The sequence below is a fragment of the Adiantum capillus-veneris genome, chromosome 5 (assembly GCF_014529385.1).
Source record: "Adiantum capillus-veneris isolate H3 chromosome 5, ASM1452938v2, whole genome shotgun sequence".
Taxonomy (NCBI): Eukaryota; Viridiplantae; Streptophyta; class Polypodiopsida; order Polypodiales; family Pteridaceae; genus Adiantum; species Adiantum capillus-veneris.
In genome coordinates this window covers 124,563,459-124,590,513 of record NC_140935.1, presented here as the reverse complement: position 1 = coordinate 124,590,513, position 27,055 = coordinate 124,563,459, and the positions used below count along the sequence as shown (strand labels likewise).

The 27,055-nt window shown below is 44.7% G+C and overlaps 1 protein-coding gene across 1 annotated transcript in view; it reads left to right on the top strand.

Moving 5' to 3' along the window:
- The first annotated feature begins 3,536 nt into the window (after positions 1-3,536).
- The window catches only part of LOC147458042 (Flavodoxin family protein), a 184,569-nt gene continuing 161,050 nt past the window's right edge, over positions 3,537-27,055 (top strand). Inside the window, exon 1 of the mRNA XM_086512803.1 lies at positions 3,537-4,006. Coding sequence (XP_086368929.1) covers positions 3,869-4,006 — 138 coding nt within the window. The 5' untranslated portion in view covers positions 3,537-3,868. The remainder of the gene's footprint in view (positions 4,007-27,055) is intronic.

Below are 27,055 nucleotides of genomic sequence, written 5' to 3'. Positions count from 1 at the left end.
CAATCAAGTATCACTTTTAAGCTTTCGAAATCGGATGTAGACATGCCAAATAAAAACGCAAAAACACACACACACAATCGACTATGATAGTATGCTAAGATAATAATAATTAATTAGACATTGGCATGATGAATAGCTTAAACACATAGAATAGAGGAGAAGAATAATCTTTACAAAAATGGAGTAATCATGACCCCCAAAGTGCATGGTACAAATTTCTTTGCACTTGGGTATTTGGTCTTATTTAAAAGTAAAGTTTTGCCAATTTAGGCCCCTCTTTACGAGCATGTCATTCTTATCTATATATTTACAAGAGGTGCTACTTTTTTCAAGTCGAAGTATGTACAAACTAATATATTGGGCAACAACCATGATGGAAATTGTGAAAAAATGTGAGATTGCTTCACAAACGTCCTTCAGGTCTAATTTTCAATTCAATCATGCACATGTTAGTTAAACGACTAGCCATAAGAACATCAATGAAGTATAAACAAGTCCAACTATCCCAAAATTCATGATGATGCTGAAGCACACCATCGTAGTGATTTCCTAGGAATCTCAAGTCAATTTCTAAAGAGGGTGGACAAAATCATAGCATCCCTCCCACCAAGGATAGTAAATGTCCTCAGTAGCTATTCATAAGAGAAGTCCATTGCCAGCAAATGATGAAAGGTGGAGAGAAGATCTAGAAAATCACAAAAACAAATTTCAAGCATCTAGCAAAATCTTCTCTAGGGTGACCTTCAAATGTCAAAAGGCAGTGCGAGTAATGGTGGTTTCATGATCTACTATGGTGTCAAGGACGTCTTTCTTCTTGGTCAACAAGCAATGGCGGTTCATCATAGACTGAATGAGATGGTAGGGGTTCTTTCAATGGTCAGAAAAATTGATGTTAAGTGAAAGGGTAGGCTCCACCCTTGGCCATAGAATATAATGAATTGATTTATGAACAAACTTGTGATGAATCAGTAGAGTGAGTAGAGAATAACATCTTTACCTCACATATCCAAGCATGCAGAAGCACAATTGGCATGTGCCATGACTATGACCATCCAACAAACAATTGCAAGATATAAAATACCATATCCACTCCTTAAATTGCATTCTAAATTAAATACTTAAATGCTACAATGGAGCAATTGTTGTATTTCATTTGGTCATGATGTAGATTAAAACAATGTAAAGATAAATAAAGAAAGAGTGATTGTGCAAGTGTAATTAACTGAACCTTCGGTGTTCTTAACCATATAGAAATACATTTAGCTTGCCTTGAACTACATTCTATCCCATCCAGTGACTTGCTACTTGAGCAGCCTTCCTAAGATGAAGAGAGTCATAGTTTGCTTGCATAGTGCATACATGGTGGAAACTTGTTAGCACAAAAGAACAACGCGTTAATAGAATGTGACAGATGAAAAACTATGAAATGGACAGAGGAAGGGCATCCATTTACTAGAAGAATTTGTACAATAACTTTAGATATAAGTGATTTCATGTACATGATGCAATACCCTTCAACCGAAAGTATGTGATATGTAGCTTTGAAGTACACTATTGTGCATTTACCTTATTGGTAGCTATCTATATGCATAACTCTCTAAGAAGTAAAAGAGTTTTACCACTTCAATATTGGGGTATAAACTTATCATTTAACTCCTTAAACTTGAGAGTAATCAAATTTTAGACCTTTCCCTATCCTCTCCCTATCTTTCTTCAAGAAAGACATGCATGCTTTTTCTTTTGGGATATGTAAGATGAGTAAAACAACTAACATTGAATACTTATCAGCATGAATCTTGGTGATACCATAATCCTGTCAAGGTAGACAAAGAACAATTGAAACTTTGATTCTTCTTTAATGAGTTTCTCTTGAATAGATATTGTATAATAATCAAGACTTGATAAAGATAAACTTTGATTCTTATTTAATGAGTTTCTCTTGAGTAGGTATTGTATAATCATCAAGACTTGATAAAGATAAACTAAACAAGAACTTGCAAATAATATATAATGAGATCACTAAATCATGCGCCACTTGAACATATACTTATCATTTAACTCCTTAAACTTGAGAGTACTCAAATGATAAGTATAAACATATACTTATCAATTAACTCCTTAAACTTGAGAGTACTCAAATTTTAGCTCTTTCCCTATCCTCTTCCTGTCTTGCTTCCAGAAAGACATGCATGCTTCTTATTTTGGGATATGTAAGATGAGAAAAAACAACTAACAATGAATACTTATCAGCATGAATCTTGGTGATACCATAATCCTGTCAAGGTAGACAAGGAACAATTGAAACTTTGATTCTTCTTTAATGAGTTTCTCTTGAATAGATATTGTATAATCATCAAGACTAATAAAGATAAACTAAATAAGAACTTGCAAATAATATATAATGAGATCATTAAATCATGCGCCACTTGAAATCAACTAGATACTTATCACAAGTGCCCCATGGTTGAATCAACGTCGTCCATCCCAATGTTAGCAATTTGTATGTTGTCCAGTCTATAATAAAAGGATGAAGGAATCTCAATCAAACTCCAAAGTGGGTTTTAGAAAATGTGTGCCTCGACTTAACCTTGAGTGGTTGGAAATCCAAACTCTAAGAAATCTCATGAGTTGTGAATGTTGAAGATGTTTTCATTATTGAAGCCGTTTTCAAATAATGATGAGGTAGCAACACTAGTATTGAGTAGTAATTTGATCAAATTTTAATTGATTTATTTGTAATTTTTTTGCAAGCAAAATTCTTCGTTGATTGTACACAAATTTTGTTATTAAGAGAGAATACTACTTTTGTTTGGTCTACTTCTTTGGTGCTTGAAGATGCTTACACTTGTTTTATGAAGAAATAATTTAGCTAAAAAAGGATTGAATGTGTCTTCACCCTTAAAATTGAATGGGCCTTAAAATGTGAAGGCTTTTAACCTCTTGGATGATCCGCCTTGCAAGGTTTTAAGAGCTGAAAAATAACTTTAGGTTTGAGCATGGTGCAACGAGAGGAAATAGTGAGTTTGATTATAGTGCATACCTGCAAACAATGCTAAAGAGATGGATATACTGATGGTGATGGTGTGCTCTACTCAATGAAAACAGTCTAGGGCTTCCTTGCCTCGCTTTTGTTTGACATATGTCGCAATGAATGCATTCTATGACTTAACATTCTGGATGGGCAGCTTCTTAAGAACTCTTTGTGCTTTTTGAACTATAACATATCTAGCATACACGACGATGACCCCTGAATAATAATATCAACATCAATTATGTTGCCAATATTGGCGTTCTACATAGCACCACATGCCTTCAAGATGAAAGAATCCCAGGAGAGAGAGGGGGGGGGGGGGGGGGGGGGGGGGGGGGGGTCACCAAAATTCATGGTAGGTCAAAAAGGCAATTCATTTTTCCGCCAACCACTGGTTACCATGAACAGTCCTCCATTCTTTGCCTACGTCTCGATTGAACCTAGCCTTAGGCTCACCATCATTGTCCATTGCAGTTGGTCACACCATGCGGACCACAACTAGCTTCTTTGAGAGGCCAAAGCACACGATTAGGTTGCAACTGCCATGGGCGGGGTTGTGAGATGATCCTGGCCATGACTTGGCAGCCAGCTCAAATAGCGAGCTTCGTCCGGGCGCTTCGAGCACACCATACCTACAAGGCCTCGCCACTCAGCAAACAATTGTGCTAATAATCTCGATTCTTAATTAGGCCTAAGCGCGGCACTGACAACAATTCTCTCCACAACCTGTGTGGAGCGTCAGTTCAGCGAGCTTCACGTCGTGGATATCTTTTCCCATCTGGGGTCCTCTTTCAAGGATTATGCTCTTCTTGTCTTCAAGTTTCACGCCCAGCACCAATGGAGCTAAAGCCGAGGCTATTGGTATTGTACGCCACGCAAACGGGCAATGCCCAGGATGTTGCAGACCGCATCGGCAGAGAGGCAGAGCGCCAACACTTGGACCCTCTTGTCATTCCTTTGGATGCCTTTGATCCGGTATCTCACTTCTCTCCTCTCTCCTCTCTCTCTCTCTCTCTCACGAACGCACATACACTTTTTTTTTTTTGGGTAAAATCTTGATTGAATTTACAAGTGCTCAAAGCAAGGAAAACCCACACTAAATAAGAGGTACAAAAGATGAAGCACCAAAAGGCTCCGAAAACTAGTAATCGTATAAGCTTCAAGAGAGACGTCATGAGCAAAGTGTAATGCTTGTTGAAGCAAAAATTTGAAGTATGGAAAAGGGTCAATTTCCAGGGCACGAAACATCTGAGAGTTACATTGGTGCCATATGGTCCACATAACCCAAAACTGAGCCAACTGAAGAAGACCTCAAACCGAAACCGAGGCTATGGCGGTTGGAGGACTCCAGAAATCAAGAACCATTTGTGAAAGATTTCAGAGGGGAAACGAAGGCGTAGAGTAGAGGACACTTGTTTGATGGAAGTTTGAGAGCAGCAGCAATCCCAAGGCAAATGTGTACAGTCTCGTCTGCCCCATGACATCGGACACAACGAGAGGAGGCGATGCGCCACACGCACCCACCATGCATCGCCATCGGAAAATGCACTCTTTGAAAGGTGGACGATTCTTCCAAATGCGAGACAACATTCTTTGCCACCTCAATCAAGACTTGGAGAGTGACCACAACTGATTTCTATGAACACAATTGATGCATCAGATTGCAACAAAGCATAAATTGACCAAGCTGATATGCAGTCCAGCCCAGTATGGGCGAGATTCCAATCCAAAAGCCGGTAATCCACAAGTAATGGAGGCACTGGGAAACATTGCCACAAATATCAATAATGAGGTCCAAGCTCATAACGAAGTACACATACACGCACATAGAACTAATGACTCAAAAAACTTCTCTACTTGGGGTACTATGAATGGGAATCTTTCACCATAAACACTTGAGGAATTACTTAGGGTATGAGTTACTTGGATGGACAAATGGAACATTGAGAAATTACTTAGGTATGAGTTACTGGGTGGACAAAAGGTGCTCTCCATCTTCTCTCTTTCACACACACACACACACACACACACACAACTAATGATTCAAAAAACTTCTCTGCTTGAGGTACTATGAATGGGATTTTTCCACCATAAACACTCGACCAATTATGTAGGGTATGAGTTAATATGAGAGTGCATGTGCGGAAGCGTGAGAGAGAGAGAGAGAGAGAGAGAGAGAGAGAGAGAGAGAGAGAGAGAGAGAGAGAGAGAGAGAGACCACAAACGCCAGAGATGGTGAAAAGGGGGCGAGTAGCCCCCCATGAGCAGAAGACCCAATACACAATCAGATGATCTCTGTGAGATGTGGAAGTGGGTACCCCCTAGCCCCATAAATAGGTGCCCAAGGGGATGTAGGGCAAAGCCTGATAAAAATCCCCATTACCCAACAGAAAAATGGTATATGAAAATATATGAGGGTGCTCGGACAAAGTGGGCGGCCGGTCCCAAACTCGGGCGGCCGGACCAGGTACAACCTAGACAATTGGTGGCCAGCCCGGAGACATACTAGCCGTACAAGTATGCCCTAGACGTGTGAAGCAGCAGAGTGGTGTAAGTCAACACCCCCTCTCAGCACCTGATGTTGAACAAACCGCGTGAAGCCGAAGATGTGAGGCAAATGATGAAGATGTCTGCTGTGATGTCCACTGAAGGACAATACTCCATGGTTGTAGCAGCAGTCTGGGGCGTCCTGACCGCCAAGAGATCTCCATGGTAAACAGGTACACCCTAGACGATGGGTGGCCAGCTCGGAGACATACTAGCTGTACAAGTATGCCCTAGACGTGTGAAGCAGCAGAGTGGTGTAAGTCTAACACCCCCTCTTAGCACCTGATGTTGAACAAACTGCGTGAAGTCGAAGATGTGAGGCAAATGATGAAGATGTCTGCTGCAATGTCCACAGAAGGACAATACTCCATGAGTGTAGCAGCAGTCTGGGGCCTTCTGACCGCCAAGAGATCTCCATGGTAAAGTGTCGTCACGAGCAGTGTAGCAAACTGCTGTACTCCGGCGATACAGGGTGAAGATACGCTGTGAAGGTCCACTTGTAAAAGGGGGATGTTAACTATTTATATACTTACTTGTTCACAATGCTCGGGTAGTACGAAAGTGTCTCTTAGGTCAGTCCATTTCTTAGTAGAATCCACCTCAAGAAAACCAGACTCTCCTCTACGCACAGTAGCGTTTCGACCCTCCATGATTATCTTGAACCATTGCACGTCGAACAAATCGACAAAAAATCCACATTTCTAAGGTCAACTCTGGCTCCCAAAGTATCTTTCTTGCCGGTCAAATGGTCCCATAGTAGATTACCCACATTCTTGAATATGTGCATTGGATCGAGCAAGTGATTGATCACGAGTCGGGGCCAGTATGGTAACTCGTACCATAGAGATAGTCTCTTCATCCCTGGAGGCAATCCGTCATCGCACATCTCCTTCTGCTCTAACCATGCTTGTGCAGACATCCTTGGTGGCTCTCTTCCCAAAAAGCCGTCGCGCAACACATGATTCTCCGGAAGATACGCTTGATGACCTTCGTAGATTTGCTTCTTCAGTGAGGGTGCCCTACGTGCATTCAGTCTAGGTCCACATGTGACACATGCTCTGTATCCGGTTGTTTGAAGCCCTGCATGTATACACATGATAATAGATCAACTATGGGGAAAAACAAGATTTACAGTGTCTGAGAGAGGAGTGTCAATAGATCACCTGAGCATTCTGTTAGCCCGGGATAGTCATGCATGGTCCACATTAGAATACCTCTGATCAAAGCATTCCGTCGTCCTGTGTGTCGGCTCATATCCACCACCTCTATGCCAATCCACAATTGTTGTAGCTCTTCCAATAGTGGACGAAGATACACATCCATATTCCCCACTTTATATCGCCCTGGCACAATCAAGCTTAGCCATAGGTGCCCCTTCTTCGTAGTCAACCACGGGGGAATGTTGTAGTTGACGATGACAACGGGCCATACACTGTAAGATGTTGATCTTTGACCAAATGGATTTACGCCATCCATAGCCAGGCCTAAGCGCAAATTTCGAGCTTCCCTGGCAAAATCCGACCATGTTCCATCTATATGTTTCCAGGCTGCGCAATCTGCAGGAATTCGTAGCACACCATCCGAAGATTTATTCTCCTCATGCCATGATGCTAGGGCGGCCATGGACTTACATTCGAAGAAATGCTTGATGCGAGGAAGCAAAGGAAAATGTCGCAAAACCTTTTGTGGAATTTTTGTCCCGTGGAGATCTACTCGATATCTTTCGGAATCACATTTCGGACACTTCTCCATGTCTGTGTATTCCCCTCTGAAAAGAATGCAGTCATTAGGACAAGCGTGGATAGAATTGTAATCCATCCCCAAGTTTCGCAAAATCTTTCTTGCTTCATCTCGGGAATCTGGCATCACATTGTCAGCTGGTAGAATGTGCTCTTTCAGCAATCTACACAACATAAAAATATGATACAGTCGTGTAAAAATCTATCAGATCATTATACATTTAGAGTTCTATTAAAGTAAACTAATTGTAATAGATCACCTGAAAAGCGCTGTGACGCTAGTGTCACTCCATCCAAACTTTGCCTGCATGTTGAGAAGAACCAGGAGTGCTTTCAATCTAGACATACGTGCTCCATTATACAATGATGTATCGGCTTCACTTTTCATATCATCATAGATAAGCCTTTCTGAATCCATGATCGTCTCGATCATTTCATCAATCTCGGGCTCAAACATTGCCTCGTTGGGAATGTGCTCTGCATGATCATCCCCCGAGCTGTCAGAGGCTACATCTTGTGGCCTCACATATGTTGCTTGACCAAAGCGTCTGCGAATACGTCTATTGGGTTGCAAGATTGCTGCTTGTTGGCCAGCGTCAGAGTCCGACGAGTTATAATTGGCAACAACTCGATCTATAATAGATGGATCGAACTCGCCAAATTCGCGAACGTGCTGCAAAGAAACACGTCTTGTCCGTCGCACAGCATGCTTGCATTGATTACAAGGACATAAGACCCTCGTTGAGAGATAGGTGTTTCGGTTGGACGGTCCCACATCCTCGTCGCTACTCATAATGAGGATAAAAAACTTATAACCTGGACAACAAATTTAATATTCTATTGGCATTCTTCGTCTTATCTCTCTCTCTCTCTCTCTCTCTCTCTCTCTCTCTCTCTCTTTACCTCACATTCTCTAGTCATGTCCAATCCCCGCACACCTCGGTCTAGAGGTGCACGGAGATCAGAACCACCGGGTTATAATCTCGTCTTTATTGGTCAATACCTATATTTGTGGGTACAAGAAATCTAGACACCCACGTCTACATGATACTGCATGTAGTGGACAAAATCCCTTTGCCTCTTCTCTAGCTGTAGCACTTCACTTCATCTTAACATCTTTTCACAGTAGATCTTTTCACTGTTCGTCTAACTCTAAACCCTAAACCGTAAGTAATTCTTGCGTGGACTCGATCTAACGTAAATAAGCGTAAATCTAAATAAACGTAAATCTAACTAAAAATAAAGCTAAATCTAATTTAACGTAAGTCTAATGACTAGAGGTTGTCTAGATGGTCATTGTGTCGGGGATGTAGTGACTCTTGCCGCCCTGAAGATCCACCTTCTTCCCTATCTTCTGAAGACATTTCACCAGTACTTTTGGATCGACGGAGCCCACCATGAGTGAAGGCAGCAATACCCTATATTCCATTGAGGGCTTTCTTCACCCGCTTCATGCAGGCATCGTAGTCTATGGAGACCCGCATCTAATTTAATATAACGTAAATCTAAATCTAGCTTAAATAAACGTAAATCTAGTTAAAAATAAACCTAAATCTAATTTAATGTAAGTCTACATATAACCTAATCTTTAACGTCTTTTAGGATAGTTTCCTACGACGTTATAACTCTCTTCTTCATGTGTGAAAACAACTCCTTGTTCTAAAAGAAGTGCTAACAAACCTGCAAGTGTCCTGTCCAATAGGATTTGTGGTGTCTACAGTCAAACCGTTTGGAGAAATGGGGAAGCCCAAGAACCGTCATGAGAATGACCGGAAGCCTATCAATGCATGAATCTGCAACCTACTGTGACTAAGTTGTGTAAAATTCCAAGAAGGCTAGATATAGCAATCTGCGCCGTAATTGTCCTTCGAAACAAGGAAAGCCAGACTAAACAGTCCGCACTGTAGAAGCTACCGTAAGCTGCAGCAGTCACCGAGAGACCGCACGGACCACCAGTGGATGGTGTCTTGTCATTAGGTACGGTAATCCAAGATGAGGGGAAAGCCAGACTCAACAGTCTGTGTTGTGAAGGGCCTCTGAGAAGAGGTGTGGTCAGACCAAGTTTTCTTCACCGTAATCATCCTGTATAAAGAAGGGAAGCCAGGCTGATAAGTTTGCGCTGTGAAGATCCTCTGAGAAGAGGAAAGGCTAGACGAAATTTGTCTGCACTGTCTTGCATGTATCTCGTGCCTCCAATCCTCCGGTGTCAACCAAAACATAATCCGTGCCAACAATGCCACCAAACCGCATGTCGGTGTGGCTGTCATTGTGAATGAGCTGAGAGTGACCTATCGCACAAGTCGGGAGATAAGTCTGTTGTAAGGTTACCTAGGGTGAGTGTAAGCAACTTTGAAGGTAGCAATCCAAATGATCAGGAGTGTAGAAGAGCAACTGCACTACCATCCAAGCCAAGCTCCGGGTGACTCCGGATGTAGTTGCGGGATGCCTGATCTCTCGCATCTCGCGGGTAAACTCTCCAAGAGAGTCTAAAGCACTGAAGTCCCACTCCAGTCTGTAGATCCAAGCAATGAACCTGTCCAAGAAGAGACCTAAGATCCTCTCCCTAAGTCCATGTAGAAGCTCCTTTGTAAGCAAGTGATCTGACGTGTCGAGGTCAAGTGGTAAGTGTCTGTCCACCAAAGATGGTGGTGTCTTCTCTGGGAATGTCGGAATCCCATATGCTATGAGCATGGCCATATCTCGTGTGAACTCCTCTGATGAGTGCATAGGTGTGTCCATAGCAAACCACAAGTCACCACCCCTTCTGAGTGCGCAACCGCCGAATGATGGCTGGAATGAATGGATCTCCCAAGGATCGTATGCCTATTGATGATCAAGCCGATGTAAAAGCTACCGTGTACTGCAGCAGTCACTAACATACCGCATGGACCACCACCAGATGGTGTCGTGGTAGGAGAACTTCATCCTCTATGAAAAACACAAGCCAAGTGTGCTGTCCACCAAAAAATGCAACTGCAAGGTGATGAAAACGCTGTTGTCCAGCGATTTTCAGTGTGCTTGTACGCTCTTGGCAGGGTCCAGAGCGGTGCAGAGGGTGTAGGGAAGGTTTTCCTCTGTGTGCATAGCCGTTGAAGGGCTGAAAACAGAGAAAAAACAGCAGGTGTATGGCGGAAATCTGGTGGGAACAGAGAGGGTACGGGCTGGCAAAGCACCAAATGCCAAGGCCGGGTAGGTGGTGGCGAGATCTCGGGAGATCCAGAAGCTGAACGCTGCCCTCCTGCTGCAAAAACACAGCACCTTTCCAAAAATGCAGATGAAGATAAAAAATACAAATGGATCTGGAGGGGTTTTCCGCGACAAAAAAGTCCAGAAATGGTAGCGTTGGCAGCCAGCAGGTGATCTCCATGTGGAGAAGAGCAGGAACGTAATTGGGAATGGGATTCCCATGATAGAAACACTGCTGTCCATCGCGTGCCTGGTCCTGGCAAAAAATGCTGGCAGATCTGCATGAAAACGCTGGTCTTGGGAGGAGGTCCTGATGCCGATGATGAAGCACTCCCTCAGGCCATGGAAGTCGAAGCTGCTGATACTATGTGAATTGGCGACTGATACCATGTGAGTGCGCGTGTGCGGAAGAGAGAGAGAGAGAGAGAGAGAGAGAGAGAGAGAGAGAGAGAGAGAGAGAGAGAGAGAGAGAGAGAGAGAGAGAGAGAGAGAGAGAGTAGACTACAAACGCAAGAGATTGTGAACAGGGGGCGATCAGCCTCCCATGGCTACCATGAGCAGAAGATTCAATACACAATCAGATGATCTTTGTGAGATGTGGAAGTGGCTACCCCCCTGCCCCCATAAATAGGTGCCCAAGGGGAGGTAGGGCAAAGCCTGATAAAAATCCCCATGACCCAACAAAAAAATGATATATGGAAATATATGAGGGCGCCCGGACAAAGTGGGTGGCCGGCCCAAACTCGGGCGGCCGGACCATGTACAACCTAGACTATGGGTGGCCAGTAAGGGAAACATACTAGCTGTACAAGTATGCCCTAGGCCTGTGAAGCAGTAGAGTGGTGTAAGTCTAACAATTACATGGATGGACAAATGGAACACTGAGAAATTACTTAGGTATGAGTTACTATGTTGACAAAAGGTGAACTCTCCATCTTCTCTCTTTAGCGTTTCTCTCTCCTCTTCTCCTCTCTCTCTCCTCTCCATCGCCAGCCATCACTTCCACAGAGACACGGGGGGGAATATGCTACATCTCTCTATACAGCATCGGGGCAACGACCTTTACCTGACCCTCCAGAGGCATGCCCAGAAACATGTACTTTCTTTACTGCAGAGGGTAAGGAAAGCCATTGACAAGATGAAGACAGGAAGAGCACAGGATCATGATGGTCTGGTAGCAGAGCACTTTATCCATGCCAGAGATATGCTTGCAGAGCCTCTTGCTATGATGTTTAATAGAGCCATGTATGAGGGTTTCCCTGAGACTTGGAGTATGTCCAATATTGTGCCTATCTTCAAGTTAGGAGCTCCTATGCTTCCCGACAATTACCAAACCATCATGGTTGGTCACACTTGGCTAGGCTATATGTATCAATAATTGAGCACGAGTTGAGTGGATGGGCAGAGAGAGAGAGGGCATACGGGCGCAGGATAGGCAAGGTTGAGGGCGACGGAAAGGCTGAAAACTGAAAACGCTAGGGCTATATCTGTTGGAAAAGGTGGTGCTAGGCTGATTTAATGATGCCCTTGCAAAACGCTAGGGCTACTCTATTGTAGAAAAAACGCCATGTTGCTGGATCTCCAAAACCACGTGCCAATAGAAAAGAACAGATTGAATAGACTTTTTAACACTTCAGTAACAACTAAATTGAAAGAGAGAGAGGACACGCGACACGGAGTGGCGGAATTCCACCCTAGAGAGCACTAGCCCCAAACGTTGGCGCCCCTTTTGGGGTATTTCTTTATATTACTTGAATTTGGTACAACACCGATACTCACGCTCTACACCCTTACCCAGAAGAGTGCCAAAGAGTGAGCCCTCTGCACATATTTAAAGGCCCTTGGCGTTGAAAAGCAGTCAAACTCAAAATCATCTGGCCCTAAAAGCACCAGTGCCCAAAAGTTGCCAGTTCGTTTTGCAGAAATCCAACCTGAGTTCACTATAAGTTCACCCTTGTGAGCCAAAGCCCCATGCTCTCGGGAATTATTTGCAGGTTTTGCCCTTAGTGAAGGAGAGGAGCCGGGAGCATAGCGGAAGAGGAAGATGAATCACACACTCTTCTCTATCTTATGCACTACGACACAATACACATTGTACTTAGTGTTAGTGCCTCACACAAGTGTATAGCTGTACACTTAGGGTTAGTAGCAGTTAATGATGGGCGGTCGGCCACATGGCCATTAAACCTAACATTCTTCCCCTTGATGGCCAATATGGGAGACCATAAGAATGGAAGAGAACCACTCTTCACCCAATGCCCATCAACTCACGACACTGCTAAAACTAATGGCTGAAGAGACTTTTAGTGAGTGCATCCGTTGTGTTCTCTGATGTAGGAATCTTCACTAAATCAAGGCTCTTGTTTGCCAGGCATTCACGACTAGCCGTCAAAAGAAAGATGGACGAGGAATTTGAGAGATGGCAAACAGGAAACGAAGCCATCAAGAGGAAGCTTGAGGAGGCGGAAAAAATCAATGCAGATCTGAACGACCTCCTAGTAAACATGGGAGATCAAGTGGAAGAGGCAAAGAAGGCATTTCAACAGCAGATAGATGAGCTAAAAGGCCAACAACAAACTGAAGAGCAATAGTTTAGCACCGGGCCAACAGCAATGGAAGGAATCGACATAGAGAATGTGTCAGATCCAGTGGACACCACCATGCAAGAGGACATCCTGGTGGGACCCTCACAAGAACCCCAGGATCTGACACACCCCTTCTTGAGAGAAAGTAATCGTCACAATTATTGCATATTTGCAAAACAACTCAAGCTAGCTCAAAAATTTTCGAGGGTCATTGTGAGGGACAATCGGTTTTCTCATTCCAAATTGGAGCTCTTGATTTCCTGGGTTGTTTGCTTCCAGAAGAATGTCATCCAATAAGGAGTCTCATTCCAGATTGGAACTCTTGATATCCTGGTCGTTGACTTTCCATAAGTATTTCATGATTTCATCCAATAAGGAATATTCAGTGGGTGGCACATCACAATGCAACACAAATGCTCACATATGCATGTTACGAGACATAGAAACATAGAGTTGCCGATGAACACCCCCCCCGCAAATAACCATCTCGATCTTGGCCATGAGTTGTTCAACGACTCCCTCATCACTCCTCCCGCAAATAACCTAAAAAGGTCGGAGCCATGAGATATAGAGGCTTTTTACATCCAAATGCCTCCCCAGACCGCAGCCTACGTTGGTTGGAAGTGTTGAGACTAACTACTGCTCAGACTTATTAATACTCCCCCCGTAAATAACCACAAGGGTCTGGGCCATGAGTAACAACAACAATACTCCCCCCGTAAATAACATTAAGGGTCCGGGCCATGAGTAACAACAACAATACTTTTTAGACATTCAATACTCCCCTCGCAAATAACCACAAGGGTACGGGCCATGAGCATGAACAAGCATTCTCAAACATTTCTGGTGCCGGAGGAGGAGGTACGACCTGGGGTATCAGAGGGGGTAACATGTAATTCAAAAATTGTTGAAAACTTTGTCTGGGTGCAGATAACTAGTAGGAGCGAGGAAAATGCATATGAAAGCATTTGGAAACATGGAACTGGACCTCGACTCTTTTGCAACGAGGTGAACCATTTGCTTAAAATTTTGTCTGTTTTGCAGGTGAAATCAAGAATAAGATGATGACGAATTGGGAGCGACGACCGCTCCGGAATGAACCCGATCACGATTCGAGATAACAATCATGAACTTTGAATGAATGATGATGATTGAAACCTGCCCGTAGGGCGGTAGGCGTTAGCTTTCACCCGAAATTCTTTACTTTAAGCACACACACAGAGCACTTTGCACAGAGAACCTGCGACGGGAGTTAACACTTGAATACACACAGGGCTCGGAAGCTAGAATGCTCCGAGCAGACGCCGACAACCTGTAGGCCCCAAAATTGGCGCCCCTTTCGGTATTTCTTTATTCTTTAGGAGGGTAAATTACAAGGTAAGGTCCTGGGAATCCTTCACGTGTATCCACCTAGATACCATTTGATTTGGCCAAATTTCGGCAGCATAACAGCCCCAAAACTTGCGCGAAACCAATTCCCCTGCTGGAACTCGCTCGCACTGTCGTATACCCTCTGATTCCTGTCCAAAAACAGTAAATTCAGCACGCTGTATTTACTGGTTTTTGCCCTGTTTTCAGCCCCAAACAGTCCCCTAACTGTCCTTTGCCAGTGGGGCACGATTCCCAATGATCTTGGCGTCCGTACGGCTGAAAAACAGTGAATTTACAGCGCATACACAGCGCTGATTTTGCACCTGTACGGTGAGGTTATGACCCTCACCAGTGCTTGCTTTGGAGTAGCAGTTAGCTACCCCTGTTCCTGCTCAAGGAGGCTCTTGCCTCAGCACAAAAGCATGAACCCACACAACTGTACATCAGTTAAATGAGTAGCCCTCTTGTGGGGCATCACATAACTGCACGTAGGGGAGAGAGAGAGCAGTGTGTAGTGTGCAGGGCATCACTCCTAGCACCACACTGTACATGAGAGGGAAAGGAAGCACTCCATAGCTCTTAACCTGTGACAGGTTGCAAATGAAGCCTCTCCCTTCTCTAAATTCAGCGCCAATTCTTCTGCAAGAGGAAAGTGCATGAAAAGTTGACACTTGGCGCATTTACAAGCATTTGCCCGTTTCGGGCTTGCCGCTTAAAAATATCCTGACCGGTTGCCCAGTTGACTTCACGGCAGAGTTATAAAATGTTCCCCTAGTCATACCGGAGGTAATGACGCGAACACATTTCACGGCCCAAAATAGCAGTTCCCTAAATTTTAGGAGATGCTTCCGTTGGGCTCCCACTGGTCTTCTGACCATCTATCCTCATTGGGACCGCATCCAAAATTGCAATGTGGCCCAACTGTCGGATACTTTTTGTTGGAAGTCCCACCTTGACTTTACGCCTTAATTGAGTTCACTTCCTAGTATCCACCAACTTGCTAAGTGCGACAGGGGGACCTATATGATCTTGCTCTGAGCCTAGACATCCTCTTATCATACGAATTCCAGTGCCGACCACTTCCCGTCTGCGGGTGAATCTACCGTTCACATTGGCCATACAATGTCCGATCGTTTGCTACTTCAAAAAGAGGGTCTTAAACAAATAAAATAAACCCCATTGGAAAGAAACCAACAACCAAGGTTAGCAGTTGCCACATCTCTGTGACATGGTTAATAACTGCCACGTCCTCGTGACATACCCCCCTCTTGAAATCGCAAACGTCCTCGATTGCATACCATAAATACACGCCATTGATGATCTTGTGCTATTAACACTCTTTTATCATCGCATGTATCCGCAAGAAAGGTCGTAACATACATAGATACAAATGACTTAATGAGGCCTTCATACTTTTGCCATTTCCATCTATGGCACTGAATTCATATGTACTTTTGTTGTACTAGCTCTATCATTACCCCTCCTTTGCACACGTTGGGTTGGGGCATAAGTAGGCTGTAACCCAAAGGCTTCAAGATAAAGTTGCAATACATTTGGTGACTCTGACAGTTCATGCTCTTCCATCCACTTTGCATCCATAGGCGGATAGTTCTTGAACTTCACCAAATAGCGTCTTGCAACTTGTCCTTTAACTTTTCTGTCCTTATGTGCCAAAACTTGCTCAGGTACCAGGATCTCATCAAGTTCCTCAACTTCTGGCTGATCCTCAACTGGCATATCTTCTGGCATATCACCCACGAAGGGTCTTAGAAGACTCACGTGAAACGCATTATGAATCTTCCATGCATCAGGCAATTTCAGCCTGTAAGCCACATCGCTGATCTTGTCAAGCACTTGAAAAGGCCCATAGTAACGCATGCTGAGCTTAGGAAACAGCCGTTCCTTGCCCTTCATCTTCTTTAACCTTGCCTTTTCGAACCTTAAAAGAACCCAATCACCAGGTGATAGTAGCAATTCACGACGGTGACGATCAGCAGCCTTTTTCTGTTTTGCCTGAGTCTTCTCCAAGGCAACTTTAATCTTTTTATACATCTCATCCATGTTCTCAACATATCGATCTGCCTCAAAGATCTTGTCCTTTGTGTGCAAAATGGGAGGAACCTTTTTGCCGCCTTCAACAATCTCAAAAGGTGCTTTGCCAGTAGACGAATGCACCGTATTATTGTACGCATACTCAAGCATAGGCAAATACTGTTCCTACTTGCCCTTATTATCTGACACATAGCATTTCAGCAGATCTAAGACAGTAGAATTAGCCTCTTTTGACTGTCCATCAGTTTGTGGATGAAACGAAGACGAGAACTTGAGCGTAGTACCCATGTTCTCAAACAATCCTCTCCAGAACAAACTGGTCATGCGACGATCACGATCACTGATAATCGATTGTGGCATACCATGGTACTTAAACACATTGTACATGAACAAGCGTGCCATCTGATCAGATTTTATCTTCTTCCTGACAGGGATAAAATGGGCCTGCTTGCTGAACCTGCAGATAATGGTCCATATACCATCATTCCCTGTTGGCGTTCTTGGAAGATCAAAGATAAAGTCCATAGCAATGCTTTCCCATGGCTTATCCGGAATCGGCAGTGGTTGTAACAACCCTGGTGCCTTTTGCCTGTCAAACTTGACCTTTTGGCAAACTATGCATGCTCGCACAAAGGCATCCACATCTCTCCTCAAGGTAGGCCAATAGAAGAACGTCTCTACCGCTTTAACTGTTGCATCAATGCCACGATGCCCTGCATACGGTGGGACATGACTCTCTTCCATGACCTTATGTCGCAATGGCCTAGTGACACAAAGTCTGCCATGCATCATCATAAAACCATCTCTGAGGAGGTAGTGCTCATGATGTTGCCCCTCTTGTAACTGTTCAAAGATCCTTGCAAAATCTTCATCAACAGTATACTGTTCCTTCATGTCATCTAACTCATGATGATAAGGAATTGACACAGCTGAAATTTGTGGCTTTCTTGATAACGCATCAGCCACAACATTCTTCTTGCCTTCCACATGCATAATCTGGAAGTGGAACATGGAAAGAATGTTTGCCCATTGCATATGCTTTTCGGATAACTTTGACTGTGTCAAGAAGTATCGCAAGGTCTGATGATCTGTTTGGACAACAAAATCAGCACCTAAGAGGTAGTGCTTCCAGCTAGAAAGCGCATGAATCACGGCCAAGAGCTCTTTCTCATAGACTTGCATAGTCCTCTCTGGCCCTTGCAAAATTCGGCTTTCATAAGCTACTACCCGTCCGTCTTGCATTAGCACTGCTCCGATGCTACTGCCACACGCGTCACACTGGACCACAAATGACTTCCTGAGATCTGGCAGAACAATAACTAGATCTGAAGTCAACTTTTCCTTTAAGAGACTAAAAGCTGAAATCTCTTTTTGGGTCCATCTGAAAGTGACCTCTTTCTTTTGCAATGCGTGAAGAGGCGATGCTATCTCTGCAAAATTTCTGATAAACCTTCTATAGTAGGAACACAATCCCAAGAAGCTTCTGACATCGTGCACAGTCTTCAAGTCTGGCCATGTCTTGATAGCTTCGACCTTTGCGGGATCCATTCTAACACCATCCTTTGAGACTATGTGGCCCAGAAAGTGGATCTCTTCAAGGAAGAATTCACTTTTCTTAGGATTGACAAGTAACCTGTGACTGCGCAGCTCTTCGAACACAATGGTCAAGTGACGCCTATGCTCCTCTTCATTCTTCGAATACACGATCATGTCATCGAAGAATGTTCCAACAAACTGTTGATGCGAGCGGAAAATCCGGTCCATCATTCTGTTGAACGTGGCAGCAGCATTTGTTAGCCCAAACGCATCACTAGAAACTCATAAAGACCAAATGTCGTTCTAAACGCAGTCTTGTGCACATCCTCTGGGCTTATACGAATCTGATGGTACCCACTCTTCAGGTCTATCTTGCTGAAAATTGCAGCACCCTCTAAATGATCGAAAATATCATCAATGCGAGGAATAGGAAACCTATTCTTGATGGTATTCTTATTCAACGCACGGTAATCAATACACATGCGCCATGAGCCATCCTTCTTCTGCACTAGGAGCACTGGGGAGCAAAAGGGTGAAGAACTAGGCTGAATCAGCCCCTTCTCTAATAACTCCTCAACCTGGCCCATAATCTCTTTCTACTGCGCCGCACTAACCCTGTAGGGAGGTCTATTTGGTGGGCTACACCCTGGCACCAAATCTATCCGATGGTCCTCAGGTCTCTCTGGCGGCAATTGCGACGGTAATGAATCAGAAAAACAGTCACTAAACTTTTGCAAAAATGCTGACCTTTCTTTATCTAACACAGATAAATTTGACTGATCACTATCTGAGACATCACGTGCAAAAATCAAGTACACAGAAAGATGATTCTTTATTACAGAAGTGATAGCAGAAGCAGATACAATAGGGACTGACTCTCCTTTAAGCTTTACATCCAAGATGTGAGTTTTGTCCCTATGCTGTACAGTGATCTTTTTGTTGTAGGCATCCAAGACTCCATGCACTCGGAACATCCACGGGATCCCCAACAAGGCGTCACAACCTTCCAGTGGCATGATGTAAAACTCTTCAGTGTCCACATACGACTGAATATGCAGACGCAGTTTTCCAATGATGGGAGTAACACACTCTGAGTGGCCAGGACATGCCAACCCTGCCTCTGCTGTGTACCCCATCTCTTCAGCTTTGATGCCGAGCTTCATAGCTAACTCTGGTGAGATAAAGTTGGCTTTGGCACCTGGATCAAAGAAGATGAGTGCCGTCTGATCTCTAACTTTACCCCATGCCCTGCATAACTCACTAGCATCTGTGCTGGGCCTGCCACCCACCATGTCTGGCACTAAACCTGCCGTGGGTTTAGGCTTCTTGCCTTTCTGGTCTTCTTTATCCTCTGAGTCAGTTGGCCTTTTCCTTTGTGGACAATTGATAGAAAAGTGACCAGGCTGCTCGCATATAAAGCATTTGTTCTCAGCCATTAGGACCTTCTTTTCCTCGAGCGACTTGCGCACAAAAGGCCTCCTTTTTTGTTTCTTTGCCTGCGCTCCAGAAGTCCCGGCTGAATCCTTGTCTTTGGTGGCCTTTTCTGACCCCTGTGACGCATCAGGAGCCGTCTTCACAAAGGGCTTCTTCGCTGAATTTTTCTTTTGCTGCCCTCCTTTATCACTGCTCGGAAATCCACTGTCCTCTCCTTTCAACAAGGCAAGACCAGTGTTCGCAACTTCCATAAGCTGAGTAAGGGTAGCCACTCTGTTCTTTGTACAGTAATCACGAAGCCCTTTAGGCAACCCACAACAATACTTCTCTATCTGCTCTGTCAGTGGCACAAATCTGTAGGAGGTCACTGAGAGTAACGCTTTACAAAACCTCCTATTGTACTCCAGCAAGCTCTTGCATGAAGCTGCCGTAAGCTGGTGCCAATCTGTCAGGACATCGGCTTCAAATTCATTTGATAGCCAAGCAGATGCAAACATTTGCTTGAAGTAAACCCAAGTGGCGGGTGCCTGTCCTTGCATTAACAATGTCGTCCACCATGTAAGCGCATTGTCCTTTAAGAAAGTGGCAGCTTTCCTGACCTTCGAGGCCTCTGTAAAATTCCCTCCCGCATAAGCTGTATCAAACTGCTGGAGGAAAGTGAGTGCCTTTGTCTTGTCCTCGAAACCACTGAAGGTACTGAACTTTACTGCTGCACCACCTTCTTTGTAAGCCTTCGGCTTCTCTAGCGCCCCCAAGTTGTCATACGGGATGGTCTGCAACATGGGCACTGTACTAGGCATGATCGGCACGTGTTGGCCATTCACATTTTGCGTCAGAGGTGCGAATTCTGGCTGCTCTCTAGAAAAACCAGCCATGCCAAAATGACCCTGTGGCACCCCAAACTGGCCCTGGTTGCCGTGGAAACCTTGCTGCATGCCGATAGTACCATACATGGGGTTTGGCATGATACCTTGCATACCCCCGAACACTGTTCCTGGCATGTACGGCTGACTTCCAGACGCATAACCAGCCATACTTTGTAACACTGATCCACCCCCGAAATACCCAGGATGTACCGTGGGTGGTGGAAAAACTGAGTGCATAGCCTGGTATCCAGCTCCCTGTCCATTCAAGACAGCATGCTGGCTCTGAAAGGTGGCGGGCTGAACTGGCATAACCTGTGGAATAGGCGTTCTAGCCACGTGTTCAAGCACGGGAGGAACCTGCTTTGGAGCCCTCGACTCCGCAACATGCGAGTGTTCCCTTTCCTCCTGCGCCTCATGAAGTACCTGGGCTTGAGCTTCAACAAGCTCTGTACGCGGCGTAGGTTGCCTATTTTGATGTTGCACTGGTGGCGCTTGCAAGAATTCCATAAACCTCGGATTCTGCACCAGCTGCGAAAAGACATTCACCGCGGCAACTAACTGAGTCGTAAACGCATCATCCTCAAGTTGCCCTGTCATAAAGCCCTGTACTACTGGAGGGACATTCACGTTGATAGGAGGTACAGACTGACGTGGCCGTGAGCTCTCGCCAATCTCAAAAACCATAGGAATCTCCTGCCTGTCCTTTGGAGAGGAACCCTCTTCCATAATTCCCTTCCCCTTGTCGGCCATAGTGTAATCCCCGCGTTCTTGCACTGTGTGTCTTTACCCTGAACAATCCAGGCTCACTCTTTGAGGAAAAAGTGATTGATATCCCGGCAATGGAACCATGAAACCGGCCCGTAGGGCGGTAGGCGTTAGCTTTCACCCGAAATTCTTTACTTTAAGCACACACACAGAGCACTTTGCACAGAGAACCTGCGACGGGAGTTAACACTTGAATACACATAGGGCTCGGAAGCTAGAATGCTCCGAGCAGACGCCGACAACCTGTAGGCCCCAAAATTGGCGCCCCTTTCGGTATTTCTTTATTCTTTAGGAGGGTAAATTACAAGGTAAGGTCCTGGGAATCCTTCACGTGTATCCACCTAGATACCATTTGATTTGGCCAAATTTCGGCAGCATAACAGCCCCAAAACTTGCGTGAAACCAATTCCCCTGCTGGAACTCGCTCGCACTGTCGTATACCCTCTGATTCCTGTCCAAAAACAGTAAATTCAGCACGCTGTATTTACTGGTTTTTGCCCTGTTTTCAGCCCCAAACAGTCCCCTAACTGTCCTTTGCCAGTGGGGCACGATTCCCAATGATCTTGGCGTCCGTACGGCTGAAAAACAGTGAATTTACAGCGCATACACAGCGCTGATTTTGCACCTGTACGGTGAGGTTATGACCCTCACCAGTGCCTGCTTTGGAGTAGCAGTTAGCTACCCCTGTTCCCGCTCAAGGAGGCTCTTGCCTCACCACAAAAGCATGAACCCACACAACTGTACATCAGTTAAATGAGTAGCCCTCTTGTGGGGCATCACATAACTGCACGTAGGGGAGAGAGAGAGCAGTGTGTAGTGTGCAGGGCATCACTCCTAGCACCACACTGTACATGAGAGGGAAAGGAAGCACTCCATAGCTCTTAACCTGTGACAGGTTGCAAATGAAGCCTCTCCCTTCTCTAAATTCAGCGCCAATTCTTCTGCAAGAGGAAAGTGCATGAAAAGTTGACACTTGGCGCATTTACAAGCATTTGCCCGTTTCGGGCTTGCCGCTTAAAAATATCCTGACCGGTTGCCCAGTTGACTTCACGGCAGAGTTATAAAATGTTCCCCTAGTCATACCGGAGGTAATGACGCGAACACATTTCACGGCCCAAAATAGCAGTTCCCTAAATTTTAGGAGATGCTTCCGTTGGGCTCCCACTGGTCTTCTGACCATCTATCCTCATTGGGACCGCATCCAAAATTGCAATGTGGCCCAACTGTCGGATACTTTTTGTTGGAAGTCCCACCTTGACTTTACGCCTCAATTGAGTTCACTTCCTAGTATCCACCAACTTGCTAAGTGCGATGGGGGGACCTATATGATCTTGCTCTGAGCCTAGACATCCTCTTATCATACGAATTCCAGTGCCGACCACTTCCCGTCTGCGGGTGAATCTACCGTTCACATTGGCCATACAATGTCTGATCGTTTGCTACTTCAAAAAGAGGGTCTTAAACAAATAAAATAAACCCCATTGGAAAGAAACCAACAACCAAGGTTAGCAGTTGCCACATCTCTGTGACATGGTTAATAACTGCCACGTCCTCGTGACAATGATTCTAGTGCATCAAGATTCCCATATGAATGAGATGTCTAAATACTGTTGTGAGCGCATCAAGAGTTCTTGCGGGATGAGATGGCTACACAAGGATCTAGGTACATCAAGACTTCTGGACGATGAGATGACTAGATGATTGAAACATTGTGTTTAATATGAACTAAGTGTGTGATTTGTGGATTTTATGGAAATTCCCCAAGATGAATTTGATATATTTATGAAATTAATGTTTTCTGGAAGAACTTGCTAGTTGTGTGCAGATAACAGGTGAAAATTGAGAATGAGATGATGATGATTATGGAGCAATGATAGCTCCAGAATGAACCTGATAACGAAAAGAATCATGAATTTTGAATCATGATTCAATGGAAGTGTCGTGAGCGCATTAAGAGTTCTTGCGGGATGAGATGGCCACATAGCTAGAACTGAATGATTGAACCACTCTGTTAAGTATGAACTCATTTTAAGGATTCTAGGTACTAATCCTTAATTAAGTACTTAAAAATCATGATTAAGACTTAAGAAACTTGAACTGAACTCAGAAACAAGACTCAAAAGACTCTTTGTTTGATTGATTGAATGATTCCCCGAAACCGAGTACAATAGGCTCCTTATATAGGAGACGAAGAGACACAAATGAAAAGACACTTCTCATGGTGAAGAGACATGACTTTAGACGTAAAGACACATCCTTTCGGCGAAGAGTTGCAACCATTGGGCGAAGAGTCGCACCCGTAGAGCGAAGGGGTGTGACCAATCGTCGAAGGAGTGTGGCTTTTGGTGAAGAGGCATGTTGCTTGAGCGAAGGGTCGTGACCATCCAAGCGCATGGGTTCTCCTTGGCATAGCACTTCGCGTATCTGCAACTAGGAGTAGATGTAACACTGCAACATAGTCACAATCGTGACATTCCCTCCCTCTTTAAATAAAACCCAGGGTAGTTGTAGAAACTCCGAGAGAAGGAAATGTATTGTTGTTGTGCTTCTGCATCCAAAGCTCTTTCTGTTAAGTCCCATGTCATGGCACTGTTATTGACCATGACTATTTTGCCAAATTGAAAACTGATTATATCTGCAACTTGATAAGTGCCTTTGTCAAAGTCTTTTGTAACTTTGAGCTTTATCCAAGAAAAGATTGAATTTTTATATACTTCGAGTGAAATTATTGGTAAACTGACTTGAGTTTTCTGTGGAGTGATGACCACTGGTTCGAAATTTGTACGGTATTCCATTGGTTTATCTGGAAGAGTAAAATCCTTCTGAGGGATGTCGTAGACTGAGACAGAGTAGTGTTTGGAGGTATATCCATCTGTTAAGGTTTATCAATAGAACAAGTTGTGTCCAAAGATTCAATTGCAGCGACTGAAGTTGTGCTGCAAGATTCTGTATCTGTTTTATCCTTTGTATTATTGAAGGTAAGAACTGGTATCTTTAAGTTTGAAGAATTATCATTCACCATAGCATCTGGTATCTGTTTAGAGACAAAGACTGCATTTTGCAAGGGTGGTGACGAGGCGAATTTTCCTGTGTGGATCACGGCCAAAGAAGGGGTTATGTGCTTGTTGGTTGTCACATAAGAACTGGAATCTTCTAAATGTTCAGCTTTCTTAGTGGGTATTAAGGCTTTCAATTGAGAAGGGGGAGGTCGAGGGAGCTGTTGCCTCTTAGACCTCTGAAGGATCTTCTTGCACAAAGAAAGAATCAACAAATCTTCAATTTTACCACCATCATATAAGAAAGACTTAAATGTAGGGCAGGGCTCGCGAGGGGGAACTTGTCCAGGGTCGCAGCATTCACGACCGAGTACTTGACTAGGTTCGAATATATGCGCCACTAAGTAAGCCCATCTTGATATTGCTGATGATCCTTTGGAAGCTTCATATTTCTGCTTTTGTTGCCGATGATTCCGATAAGAAGTTGGCTGCTTAGAACTGTAGCATTTCCAAGAATATTCATGCTGAGACTGTTGCTGCTCGCACGAAGGTACTTTGTGTCTAGTTGTCTTTGAGAAACCATGCTTTGGGTGAGAGAATTTCGGCTGCGAAACCTCCGATTTGGTCGGTTCAAAGGTTTGCATCTGTAACTGGTCCAAGCAAGTATTGATGGAAGCAAGACTTGCTGAGAAAGTCTGTTGCATAGCTTCCATTTGGGCATTGAGAAAGGCAAGCATTTGCGCCTGTTGACCATCTTCTTCATGGGACGTCGACATGGAGATCTCGACCTCGTCGATGGGAGGTGTCTCCTTTAGAGCGGGTTGTGTAATCAGAGACGAAGATAATGTTGTTGATTGCGTCCAATCTGCACTCTGTCAGGGAGTAGGGTACCGCCCAAGGATGTACTTGAAAGTGTGGAAGATGACGAGACTTGCATGCTAGTAGATGTGCCACACCACCAACACTTGTAACTGAGTTACGTGGCAATAGGTGACAGAAACCACATAATCCTGTAGTGTCGGCACGACTTGAGACACAAGAACGGGTATCGAATCTGGAGCGAGTACGGGTTTTGGAGGATCTGTAATAAAGATGTTTGCCGGCTCGGGAACTAGTATATAATTCGGCTCCAAAATTGGTTTGAGAACCGGGATGGGTTTTGTTTCGGCCGTTTGAGTGTCAAAATAACAATTATATCGTGGCCAGGGAGGTGGTTCTCCGGCAAACTTTCCTCTGGAACCTCGTCTATGTATGAGAGGAAAGGGATGGGCACCCAGAACTTGTCATTTGCCATGGGTGCGGTTCCGACGGCGCGCAGAGGGGAGCTAGAGAGCCAACTCTAGAGGGTGAAAGAGGGCTGAAACGTGCGACATCTGCTACGTTGCTGGCTGGTTTGGACTCTGGAGGATTCAAAATGTTCACACGTGGGTAAATTGGGGTAGGCAACCAATTTTGGCCGGCCACTATGGGGCTTAATAAATTTGGGGTGTGTTAATGTAGGTTTAAAAGGTAACGCTGCTGGTTTCTTAGCATAAAACTCCAGTGAAAGAAGGCAACGCTTCAGCCAGCGATTCAGCAAATTAGCGTGAGGAGTTTTCAGCCCGTGTGAAGAGGCAGACTGCTGGGGACTCCATCGCTTGGTGAGTAGTAACTTTGAGAGAAAGGGATGCGACATGAGTGAAGGGGTGTCCTTCCATGGTGCCCTTTCACGAAGAGGCGTGCCCGTTGATGTGCAGCAACCAACGAATGTACTCAGCCGCTAGCAGAGAGAGCGCCACACCCGCAAATAAGTACTTCTATATGCGAAAGGGTGCCAGTAAAGTGAAGAGGTGCTGCCCGTTGATGTGCCCGTTTGCGGGAAGGGGTGAGAGGGCAGGTTCGAAGGGTTACCACCCGAGGGATGGGGTACGCAAAGAGTCACCCAGCATGAAATTTTCCGAGAAAATCACCGAGTATGTGGCACGCCGGACACACACACCTGCGTCTCTGTCTGTTATTTATGTAATTGGAACAGAAAAATTCATGTTACCTCATGCTCGTGGGTGTGTATGTATCACCTTTCTTCTGCTTCCATGCAACTCCGGGAAGGGGGGGAGAGGTTAGCGGCGAGGGTGAGAGGCTCACAACCTTCGGGTCCGGGAATGTTTTTTGCTCTTTGCTTTGATACCACTGTAAGGGTTCTAGGTACTAATCCTTAGTTAAGTACTTAAACTCATGATTAAGACTTAAAAAACTTGAACTGAACTCAGAAACAAGACTCAAAAGACTCTGTGTTTGATTGATTGAATGATTCCCTGAAACCAAGTACAATAGGCTCCTTATATAGGAGATGAAGAGACACAAATGAAAAGACACGCCTCATGGTGAAGAGACATGACTTTAGATGTAAAGACACATCCTTTCGGCGAAGAGCTGCAACCATTGGGCGAAGAGTCGCACCCGTAGAGCGAAGGGGTGTGACCAGTCGTTGAAGGAGTGTGGCTTTTGGCAAAGAGGCACGCCTCTTGAGCGAAGGGTCGTGACCATCCAAGCGCATGGGTCCTCCTTGGCATGGCGCTTTGCGTATCTGCAACTAGGAGTAGATGTAGTACTGCGTCACATTTGTGTCACTCATTGTGTGATTGATGGATTGGGATCTCCTGAAATGATTACTCGCACACGACAGTGCTTGAGTGCAGATGGAATGATTGACCAAATGATTGTAGCATTTCGGTCTCGGAAATCTCTGGACATGATCGCAATATGCAATTAGGTAATCCGACATCAGTGAGATCCGGGATGGATCTTGAAACCGGCCCATGGGGCGGTAGACTTTGGCTTTCACCCGAAATTCTTTACTAGACACACACACACACACACACACACACACACACACACACAGAGCACTTTGCAAAGGGAACCTGCGACAGGAATTAACACTTATACACACACACGGCTCGGAAGCTAG